Here is a 12,388-nt window from a genome sequence, read left to right as displayed (position 1 = left end):
ATATTTACTATCATCGCTTTTCCTTGTCAGCTTTGTCTTTTTCCCTTGTATGAAAAATCCAGAAGATTCAGTTTAGAAAATGAAGGCAGACACTTAATGCTTTCAGGTCCTAAATAATCTGAGGGATTTTACCTTTCCCTATTTCTTTCTGTCAGAATTCTAAATGCTCAGAAAACAGGGAATTATGGGATTTCCCTGAGAACCGAACAATTCCGGTTATTTTGATTTAAATGTTAAGACTGTACAAACTTAAAATAGTTAGGGTGCATTCACGAAAATTAAGAGGGGGGCCAAATGTGTTTTTAAGAATCTAGGGGGAAGATATTTGTTATTTAGTCAGTTTTTCCAATGAAAATCTGACTAATAAGCCCTTCTTCGTTAGGAATACTCACCTAAAAAAGTATTTTCAAATCTATGGAGGGTAAAAAAATCTAGGGGGGGGGGCACAAGCCCTCCCCTGATTTACACCACTGTATCCTTATGATTCAATCTAGTACAACGCAACTTCGGCAGTTAAAAACTGGGAATTGTCAGAGTCATCTCACTGGAGTTGGAAGAACTAATTCCCCAATTTGCTGAAAATGGGGCCGGTCCAAAAAAAAAACTTCAGAAACATGAAGGCATCTAATAGAAGAATGTCCAGCTAGGATTAGGTAACGGTTGGAGTAATCTCATTAATTGGTTGTTAAGATGGAAGACGTAGTTGTGGAGGCTAATGTCCCACAGTAGGCACGGTATATTGTTAGGATGGGCATGATAAAAATAATTAATCTAGTCTGTGTAGTTGGTAAAATAAATGTAGTTATAAATGACTGATCTCAGTTCCTGACAGAAAAACGATAAAATATCTTGAACAATTCCAAATGTCGCCAAACGCTAGATGGAGTTGATGGCTTTCTGCCAACACCAGTGCCAGTTTCCACTCTAATAGGTTACCCATAATCTCTGGTTGACACTTAGTCTTGTTGTAGTGTCGTTGTGCTTATATGGGCTCTTTGCTCTATTGTGGTTGCTTTGGACCCTTTATTCTCGTTAGTAATGTTTGATGGAATTTCCAAAAATTAATATGCTGACTCGTCATTGCTTTATAGCGTTTTCCTCTTTTTAATAAAAACTGTCCTATTTAATGTTGTTACCATGCCTAAGCAGTCTAATCTTATCCCCCCCCCAAAAAAAAAAACTGATTTCTATTTCTATGCATTTCATTTCATATTTGGTTCCAAGCATATCAATTCCCAACCACAATATTAATTTCGTTTTGAACCGGTCAGAGGTTCTGCTATGACCATTTCTACATCCACTCTTTGAAAGTTCACATCAATTAATGTTCAGAGTTGTCAATACTTCCAGATAGATTTCAAAGGTTTTCCAACCTAAAGTCTACCACAAAAAATTTATTCGTACATTCATCAAACATTTTGTGGTAACGAAAAGTAGTCTAAGGAGCGATTCAGCCGAATATTAACTGAAAAATGCATATAAACAAATTTTTGATGCGTTTTTGAATTATTGCTTGTAAATCGTTCCCCCTCCTGAAAAAATAACCCATCCAAATAGAAAACACTGACACGGCCCTGAGTAGTAATACAAAGAAAATCGTAAATATACGGAGGTTTTTCAGGTTGGGTCCGAGGGCCAGACCCTAAGTAAGTTTCTGCAACGTTTTAATGGCTTATTTGGAGAGGGGAAATATGGCCTATTTATCGAAGAAGATTTGACAAAGAAAGGTGAAGAAGCCTTTTTGGCTTAGCATGGCTGTGTAGGGCTTGCTTATTCATTTTTTATGTCAAGCTTTTTTTAATGTAATGGAGAAACATTTCCTTCAGGTTGGGTGCACATGGAGTGATGTCAAATATCTTCGACAGGCAATGGAAAAAAGTCTGAGCTCATCTACGATCCACTTTCGAATTAAGCTATTACAAGCAGTCGCCCAATTACAGGTATGTGTTAAAAACAAATCTGAAAACCTATTAACAGCGAGGTTTCGAAAGCTTTGGATTGAATGCAAAAGCTTGGAAAGCTTTCCAAAGTGAAAGAGCCTCATCTGCTATCCATTTTTGAATTAGGTTGTTCTAAGATGTCGTTTAACTAGCTATTAAAAAAAAGAAAAAAAATGGACCCAATTTCAACACCTGCCCTTGAAAATTCAGCCCTTTCTTCAGTTGTAACAATATTACCGCCCAGTGAATTTAAGATTGAGTTCTCTAAAAGTGAATCAAGATGGTAGAGTTGACAATAATAGCGAAAGGATCAGAATTATGACCTTCTAGGGTATGGTTTCGAGTTTTATTTAATCGGTGATACTTTTCGATGCTTCCCGGGGATATTCGATAAATTTCTATTGAATTTTAAGTTTATAGCTTTAATGTTTTAGCTGTTTGTTCAGTCGAACATTGAACATGCCGACATTGACCTTAATTTACAGGTAAACTACCTAGGACCCTAGCAATCAAAAGAGCTTCTTTCCTGGGTTTTTATTACCCAACGTCAATTTTTGAATTGTCACCTCAAATGACTTTGACTCTTTGTTTAGGTAAAGAATTTGGTCTATATGGCATTGAGTTGATTGAGCGTGAGATACGTTATGTTTCTATTTAGGCTTAACCATTTCCGTTTCAAATAGTCATGTATATATTGAGTCACACTATTTTGTGAGGGAAGCTCTCAAAATCAATGTAATGCAAGGTCAATATCTACTTTCTATAAGAGATACCTTTCTTTTAGTGCTAAATTCTTGTTTTCTGGTGGTGACTAGCTGAAAATACAGTTTTATGGAAAAGACCATGACGAATTATTTGAAGGAAATTGGAACTTAGTTGGAGGTAGTAAAGAAGTGAAAGAGTGAAGCAATAAATTGTTTGTACGCAGCTGCATTGGCCTTAAGTGACTTGCTGCTTCAGTGAGTTGTTAACTGAACCAGTAGTATATACTTTCCTAGTTTACTGTCAGGGGCGTAATTTTCTATGGGGCAGGAGGGGGACAACTGCCCCCTCCAAACCCTACTTTGCCCCCTCCCCCGGCTGGAGTTTAGATTCTGCTAAAAATCTTGTTAAAACTAGGTTAAGCCTGCATAATTCAAGCATCCAGAGAAATAGGTCAGTTTTTTTTAGCATAGCTTTGCCTTTATGGTACTATATGGCTTTATTGTTGATTTTATTGTTATTTTTGTTTGATTTAGGAAAATTTGCTCCAACTTTGATCCTCCCCCTAGGATTTTGACGAAATTACGCCACTGTTCACTGCTAATTACATTCTAGAAATATACGTCTTTAGATATAGAAAACCTGTGAAGGTAAAAGAACAATTTCGTTTTTTTTTCTCCTAAACCTAATTTGGCCCCTGGAAGGAATTAAATAAAAAAAGAAGTTTTTTTTAGCTGAAAGTAAGAAGCGACATTAAAACTTAAAACGAACAGAAATTACTTCGTATGTGAAAGGGGCTGCTTCCTCATCAACGCCTCCCTCTTCACGCTAAAGTTTGACTCTTTCTCTCAACTCTGCTTTTTAAAACAGTAAAAAACTTTAGCGTAAAGAGCGGGGCGTTGATGAGGAAGCAGCCCCTTTCATATACGAATTGATTTCTGTACGTTTTAAGTTTTAATGTCGCTCCTTACTTTCAGCTAAAAAAAAAGCTTTTTTTTTTATTTAATTTATGAATGTTTTTGAATCAATGCATGTTTTGATTTTGGTGAGCACTTACCGCCATCTTCAAAATTCTGATCTTCTTTCTTTAGGTATGTGGCTGAGTACTGAAGATTGGTTTGACATTTATAGTTTACAAAACCTTGATGAAAAACGGCCACGTTTCATAAAAAGCTAATTGATAAATATCAAATGTGTTTCCCAAAAAAGAAAAGATTTAAAAGGTGCTCAAGTGATAAACCCTTTATTAATCAAAGAATAAAAACACTAATTAGAACCAAATTGAAGCTTTTTAAAAATGGTAAACTTGATAAAGCCAATATACTAAGAAAATCAATTAAAAGAGAAATTCGTAAATTGGCGCGATCGTACTATAAAAATAAGATCGAAGAGTTAATCACTAATAAACCAAAAAACTGGTATTCCCAGCTTAAAAAGCTATGCGGGAGGAGTCTTGACCAGCTTAATTTCAACTTACCAGAGCCTCCTGATGTTACCGCAAATAATCTAAATAAATTTCTCGCTTGCATTGTCCAGAGCCGTCCAGCATTGTCCATCTAATTATCAACAGGAGCCCCATCCCCCTTTTTTCCGACTGTTTCCCCGTCAGAGATAGAAAGAAGAATTGACAAACTAAGGAAGACAAGTGTTTGTCCTTTGGATATCTCGTTTCCTCTTATTAGAGCCTTCGCTGACTTTCTTTCTAAGCCCTTGTCTTTCCTGTTTAACGAAATTACTAAGTCTGGGCAAACTCCAACAATTTGGAAACAGGGTTTCATTACCCCTTTGAAAAAGAAAAAGGAAAGCCTGGCTTTGAAGGCGTTGACTCTTACTCCTATTTTTTTGAAAGTTGTACAAAGGATTCCTTGCAGATTTGCTAAAGGAAAAAATCCTACCTCTTACTAACCTGAAGCAATTAGGAAACCTAAAATCAACTTCTACTTCCCGCTACTCGTTCCTCTTATTGACCACATCGGGAAAATCCTCGAGAAGCCTAATTCCTGGCTAAACTTAATTTCCATTGACCTTCAGAAAGCGTTTGACCTTGTTAACCACAATATTTTAATTGAGAAACTAGTAAACGAGTTCAGTATCGATCCCTTACTGGTAAAATTGGTTGCCTCTTTTTTAACAAAAAGATCGCAGGTTGTTAAATACCAGAACCATTACTCAAATCCTCTCCCTATCTACAATTGCATACCCCATGGTACTCTCCTTGGCCCCCTCCTTTTTTCAGTCATGATCAACAGCCTCCCGAAGAAAGTTCCTGACCGTTGGAAATTTGTTGATGACCTAACAGAAATTTCCTTCAGAAATTTAATAAGCGAACCTATGAGTATCCTCAATGAAATTGGAAGTGAGGCTTTGGACTTAGACATGACAGTAAACCCCTCTTAGTCCATGATAATGCCGATTTGTTTCCTCAAATCCTCGCCCTGTTTTCTTAATCCTATCCCTCCTAAAATTTATGTGTCCATGTTTAAATTACTTGGTGTCACAATTTCTTCAAATTTAAAGAGGGATACCCACGTTAAAGACATCATCCATAAAGTTAATGTGTCTATCCCCCTCCTTAAGCTGCAAAACAAATATAGCGTCCCCCCTTCTCACTCCTTAAGGATGTACACGTCTTTTGTCTACCCGCATCTTGAATATGCTTGTCCAGTTTCGCACCCTGGCATCTCTTGTGAAGAATCAGACAAAAATGAGTCAATCCAAAAAAAACCCTTGCGAATAATTTTCAAAGAAGGCAAGATGCCATACTCTCTGCTCCTAAGAAAGGCTAGTTTGGAAACCCTTGAGCGAAGGAGGTTGTCGTTGTGCCTCCGTTTTTCAAAAAATGAAATAACGAACCCTCGGACGGCAAGTATTTTCCCCAAACGTCACTCCCTATTCATATTACGACTGCCTTGAGCTGTTTCTGAGCTCATCCCAGTTTTGCCCCCCATTCGCTGCATTACTTCCAGATATGAAAAAACCTTTGTTCCCTTCATCACACAAAAGATGAATAAAATATCCAACTAGTTTCTCCCTTTTTTGTATTTGGTGAGGTGCTGTCCAGGCCGTTGCACTTATTTGCTTGCCTCCCCCTCCTTTTATGGTTTAGCTTCCATTTTAATTTTTATGTGTTTTTCGTGTGTTCTATATTTCGTTCTTTTTTGTGCTTTTCTGGACTTTTTTAGTCTCCCTTTTAATTCCTAGCGTTTAGCTTTTTATGAAACGTGGCCGTTTTTCATCAAGGTTTTGTAAACTATAAATGTTAGACCAATCTTCAGTACTCAGCCACATACCTAAAGAAAGAAGTTCAGAATTTTGAAGAGGGCGGTAAGTGCTATAAACTATTGAGAAATTATGCTTAAAACTTGAGGAGGGGGACAAAAGAATGGAAAGGTGATAACTACCACCTAATGGGGGTAAAGTTGAGGGAGGGCTGTAAAAATTGTCATATCAGTTAAAATAACATCAAGAGAGCTATTTCCCCGAGTCGTTGGTGTTTTAACAATTTGCTTTACTTTAAGTGAAGCACAAAAAGAATCCATTTTAAGGCTGTTGGCATCGCCAACTAAAAAAAGGCCAGCATTGGGGTACTCAGAAATGACAAAATCTGCACTTGCCTGTAATTGCTGGATAAAATTACGTTTTGACTCGATATTTTGATTTGGGGAGTAATAGAAAACAGCTATTGCAATAGTACTAAATGGACGAGGGAGTACTTTTGGTCTAACACTTAGCCAGAGGATTTCATCATACCCGGATAAGCTAGGGACTTGAATAATTTTTGGGTAAAGGTGACTCTTAGTAAAGAACAAAACTCCACCACCTTTTTTCCCGAGTGGGTGATCTGAAGGACGGAGTTTAATAAACTCTGAATAATTTGTCAGGCGTAGGGACCCTGGGTCATGGGATTGGAATTCAGTAACAGCTATAATATCTATCAACTTTGATTCTGAAAGCACCTCGAATTCAGTAAGCTTTTCAAAATTAAGACTTCCAGCATTAGTAACTAAAAGTTTAGGAAAAACATGCCAATTGGGGAATCGCGAAGGGAGACTTGATGGGTTTGAGAATTTCCTGGGTAGGGTTTTAATTTTATTTTATTATGTTTTGGAGAAGAAGGGTAAGAGAAGGATTTGCCTTGGGGATTTGGAGGTGGGGGGATGGGCAAGGATATGGAAGAAGCACGAGGAGAACAATTAGGATTTATTACAAGACAATTATTGAATGCAAAAAGTCTCAGACCTGAGTCACGTTGACAGGGTAGGCACGAGGGATAAAACGAATGGGCTGGGGGTGGGGTTTCGTAAGATGCTGGGAATGGGGGCTGGGTGGGAATAGTGATTCATGTCCGTCAATTAATTGCTGGTTTGCGGCAGAGTAGGGAGGGTTCAGGGCGGTATACTGTAAGGGTAAAAGAAATATGACTTCTGTATGCGGAGAGGGGGAGGAGGTAACAAGGGGTAAGGGGGGAGTTTGTAATCGGGAAGGGTTTATTAATTGTTGAGCTGAAAATGCAAGGGGATAAGACTGGAAGTCGACTGGAACCCGACCAAGGGGAGAAGGGGGTCGTGAGTGCTTTCGACGCTGCCCTAAAAAAGGCTGGGTTTTAAACCTACCCCCCGCTTCTGATGATACATGAGCAAAATTACACGACTTAAAACGCTTGGTAAATTTTGCAGGATTAAGGTGACTTCTGGGCAGCCCGGTTTTGTGGAACCTACTACGACCCTTAATGGGCGATTCAATATGAGCTTTTGTACAGCCAAAGCACCTTCCACTTGAATTTTTTTTTACAAATATCAACATGGTGGTATTTACACAGATTGTTTTTAATACGGCTAAAAACATAAAATTTACAAATGTGTAGATATTTACAATTACTAGAAATACATCTACTGTCTAAGAAGTTAAAACACACATTAGGTCGATTACACGTAAAATCACTGAGCTCATTTTTTTGAATATTTGATTGCATTGTGTGAGAATTTCCGCTTGTCAGTTCAACTGCATTATCACTTTTTAAAGATGTGTCGTTAACTCTGGATTTCAACAATAAATTATCTTCGGTTGAAACAAGGTCAGTATGATTAGTTTGCGTAACCTTTTTAATCCGTTGAGAAAATTCTGACGAAGGAAGTTCACTAGCACTTGCTTGATGAACTGAAGAATTTTGGTTATGAATATTTGGAGCGGAAGTATCAGCTAAAAGAGGAACTCTGGCCGGTGTAGGGGAATTTAAAGTATGTATAGCTTCAACAATTGTAAGCTGAAAACTGACTTTTAACATTTTGATTTATTTGTCCTTGAAGAGATCACTATTCTGGCGCTTGTAAAGATCAGACAAGCTATCATAAAGAAATTCGAGATTAATAATCCGTTTCTTGAGATTGACGATTTCTGCATCTTTTTTTAGGCAATCTTCACAGGTATGGGGCTCAAACACACTAGCTGTTTTTGCATTGCACGTCAATTCATCTTTACTAGAGCAAGATATTTGTGGGGTAATTTGGGATTGATGGTAGGTGGTAATTTTTGCAGAAACAATCGATCCAGGGGAACTATTTTTATCATTATTCGAAACACAAGGTACAGATGGGGAATTAACAATACCAATTGGAACGATCACTTCCAGTCGATTACCGTTGGAATTAGTTGAATTTTCTTCAATATAAACAAGGTGGGATTTCTTAACCTCGAGTGGTTGGACCACTTCAGGCTGGTTATCGATGGTATTAATCTCGCCATTTACGACCATTGTTGATCGGCACTGTACGCATAACCATTTAGGGTTTTTTAGGCGACTACTTTTTGTGATGCCAGCGCAAGCTGGGTGCAACCGAGCATAGCACTTAGAACACTGGAATGACCCAGTTCCACATTTTCTGTAGCATTCATTACAAGGGTGGAACATTCTAGGCTAAGGAAAAAAAAACTAGACACAGACCTTGAATAGGAAACTATATCTTCAACTAAAACCTGGTTGCCCAAGCCAGGATTAGCACTGGTACTTGCTAGAGAAAAGTTCACAAGGCTCATCTCGCGTCTTCACTTAAAAATCACAGGTGTCATTTATTTAAAAACGAGACGTCTCGACAGGTCAAGATCTAGATGAAGACTACAAATAAGAATGATTGCAAGCGATAACTCATGGATATACCTAGGGGGTGTCTCTGGGCCCACCCTTCTCCCGAAATCTTAAATTGTCTTTAATTTCTTGGCACTTGTTGTTCAAATTATCAAATAAGAATCAATTTTATTGTTGACCCTCCCCCTTCTCTTGCCAAAAATTCCTAAGTACATGTCGTGACATCTGTCAATGAAATTCATTTAAATTATATTTATAATACTGTTAAAATTAGCCTACACTTAGGCTACATAGCAGTGGAGTAAATTGTCTGGGAGCTTGGGGTTCTTTGCCCTCCTATTTTTTTGCCCTCCATCAATATTAAGAAATATAACTTTGGGGGGGGGGGGAGAGGGGGATACTGAAAAGATCCTGTTTTTCCCAATTTCCATTGAAAAAATTGAAAGAATCAACATGTGACCTTTCACCTCCCGATATTGAAAAAATATTTTCGCCCCTTTCCCTTCTCCCTGATTATTCGTGATCTGATACCACTGCTACTTAGCCTGCCATTTTAACATCCTGCAAGAGATTCTTTTGACAATTTCATTATATCTACTGTTTACAGTACGCCTTCTCGTAAAGACCCTTTCGTTGGTGAATTTGAAGTGACAACCACTGACAAAATTGAATTTGAATTCTAGTTTCAGTACTGTCAATTATTTTTTAATTCCAGGCTACTCTTGGCACCCAAGACATCGGTCAGCTATTTTATCGTCCTTTAAGAGATTCTCAGGGAACTTTAGTAATATCCACCGTTTGTTGTTTGTCATTCCATAAATCGTTTTCATCTGTGAATTGTAAATGGCAGCCAGTTGGGAAATTTCAGCAGAAAAAAGGATTAAGCAGTGGAAGCGATGGGGATAATATGTCAGCTATGGAACTCTTGATTAATTCTATTCAGGTAAGGTTTATTGATATAATTTTTTTTTTTGGGGGGGGGGAGGGGTAATAAGTTTTTTCTATGTAACGATTATTCACCATTCCGTGTTTAAACCACAATTAGACGAACAAAAACTACAAGAAGCCTCAGCGGCGTGAATACTAAGGAAATTTAGGGGGGATTCTAATTTCAATTCAGCAAATACATCCCCCCAAAAAGGCGGTTTGCAAAATCTAGGGGGAGGACAAAAAATCAAAGGGGGAGGGAAAATTGGTGAGTTTGAACAGAAACAGGGGTAAGTAATGGAAGTGATAAGGATTATACGACAGATATGAAACTTTTGATAAATTTTGTTCAGTTGGTGCATTTTTGTCAAGGTAGTTGTTTTTGTTGTTTTTTTTTTGTTGGTTGTTGATCTGTGTTGGGTGTTTTTTTTTAAGGCATTTTCAATGAAATATCCTCTAAAATATTTTTCGAGATCTATGAGGGGGACTGGTAAATTTCAACAGAAAACAGGATTAAGTAATGAAAGCTAAGCGTATAGTAGGTCAGTTACGGAACTCTTGAAAAAATTTACAGACACATGGGGAAACGCTCAAAAACTGATCGATATCATGGGAAAACTAATCGGTTTCCCCATAGTACGGATCGATTTTGGGGCTATAAATTTTTTCTAGTTTTCCTATTATTTTTCATGTGTCGTCAAGGAAAATGAGAAGGCATTTTTGAAAGTGGAAAGCATGTCGAATGCTAAACACGCGAAAGTTCGAGATTTGGTGGTTCTTGTTCAGAGCCACCTTTTTTGTACGACACGAGTCATGCTCTATATAAAGCAAACAAGAGAAAGGAGAATACCCAGCCACAAATGGCTTCAGAGCTGCGATCTAGATCAGGTTATCTCTGCTGAAAAACAAAATGTTATTTGATAGTCTGAATGAGAACTGCACAGAAATTTTGAAAAACTTACGATTTCGGAAAAACTCAGTCTTTATCCTCCCCTTAGTATGCAACACCTTTCATATTTCATTCAATCAATTCGTTTTGCTATATTACTTAAGGGCAACATTTTTAATTTAGCTAGAGAATAAAGGAGACTAGGGTTTCTTATTTGAGGAACTGAGGAAGTAGTATAACATTATTGAGATACATATGCTATTCAAGCTTCTTCATTGCTCGCCCGCTGTATTAGAGCATATTAATTTTGACCAATTGACCAACTGAAAATTTGACTACTGAGTGACCACCCACCAGTGCTAACATCAAATCTGGAGTTAAAATTGATGTTTGGACTAAGCCTAAAGTTATGAACTTGTTTGGTAGATTTGTACGTGTGTACCAACACGATTAAAAATGGATATAACTCATTTGTATTAACCTTAAACAGAATCTGTATCATCTCTCGGTTACCAATTTGTTGTCGCCGGGGATTTTAATGCTGATTTATTGAATTCAATTATTTGGTTTGATATGGTTTTCGAGTCTTTATCTGAGTTTAAGCTAGTGGATAAGATTCGTCTGTTTTCTTACATCCATCATTCTGGGAGCCTTACTAATATTGATCATTTTCTTTGCTCTCCTAATTTATCTGTTTCGACTGTTTCTGTACATTAAATAGAAAGAGATATAGACCACCTACCAATTTCCTTCATGCTTGGTATTTCTCTGTCGCAAGATAGTTCTACTAAACGTGGGAATCGTTGATGGTTTACCAGGCGAAATTGGAATAAGGCTAATTTGGCTCTTTATATTTCTACCCTTACAGCTTTTTTGTCTAGGATAAAAGTTCCTTTTCAGCTACTTCAGGTTGGTTCTAAATTTGTAAATGATAAGAATTTTCTGAATAAATATTATTTTGATATTATATCCTGCATGAAGGAAGCTGAGAGGGTGGCTGTTCCCGAAAAACGTGTTAAATTTAATACGCGGAAGCCTGAATGGTCATGGGATCCGGGTCTAAAATCAATGAAAAATACAGCCAAATTTTGGCTACGTATTTGGGTTTCTTGCGAACGACCACGTAGCGGTGTAGTATTTCAGCTTAAACAGAAAACTAAATTAGAGTATAAAGGTATTTACGGTCTGCAAAATCTAAAATTTGCAAATTCCCGTCAAGTAATTTAGATTGCAAAAATGTGGTAAATTCAAATAAAATCAATGACTCTTCGTCAACAAGTAGCCCAATTAGTCCTGGTGTCTGGTGCAAATATTACGACCAGATTTTCAACACTATAAACCATTTTGTTCATGCTACTTTTATGAAGTTTCTTATTTCTCCGCTTCCCATATCACTCCGCCAGAACCAGATCCTCCCAGTTAATTTAGTTTCGGTGGCACAAGCTATAAAGAAGCTTAAGTCGAGCTCTATTGATTGTGATGGTATAAGTGCCAAACACCTAAATGTTGATTGTCCAGCTCTAGTCCAACATTTACAACTTCTGTTTCTATTGATGTGTATGCACCTCGATTGTCCCTGAATGTTTTTTGTGCGGAACAGTTACTTCGATCCTGAAAAGAGGAAAGATTCCGACTGAGTGTGCATCTTACAGGCCAATAACGGTTTCCTGGAATATAAGCAAAATTTTTGAGTATCTTCTCCTCCCATCAGTTAATTCTTCGGCATATTTTGGTGAAAATCAATTGGGTTTTCAGCTGGGGTAGGTTGCCAGCAGGCTCATCGAGTTTTGGCTAATGTTCTTACTGAGGCTACTAAAAAGGGATCCGAGTTATATTTATGTGCTTTGG

At 37.6% G+C, this 12,388-nt stretch overlaps 1 protein-coding gene across 2 annotated transcripts in view; it reads left to right on the top strand.

The window, feature by feature from the left end:
• Nucleotides 1-12,388, top strand: part of LOC136026159 (ankyrin-repeat and fibronectin type III domain-containing 1-like) — a 254,211-nt gene that overhangs the window by 214,105 nt on the left and 27,718 nt on the right. For both annotated transcript variants that reach the window (XM_065702463.1, XM_065702464.1), the window contains 2 exons: nucleotides 1,827-1,940; nucleotides 9,440-9,667. In XM_065702463.1, the coding sequence (XP_065558535.1) occupies nucleotides 1,827-1,940; nucleotides 9,440-9,667 (342 nt within the window). The remainder of the gene's footprint in view (nucleotides 1-1,826; nucleotides 1,941-9,439; nucleotides 9,668-12,388) is intronic.

This window comes from Artemia franciscana, chromosome 4 (assembly GCF_032884065.1).
Source record: "Artemia franciscana chromosome 4, ASM3288406v1, whole genome shotgun sequence".
NCBI classification, from domain to species: Eukaryota; Metazoa; Arthropoda; class Branchiopoda; order Anostraca; family Artemiidae; genus Artemia; species Artemia franciscana.
The sequence above is the reverse complement of the archived record's forward strand: the minus strand, read 5'-3'. Positions and strand labels throughout refer to the sequence as shown.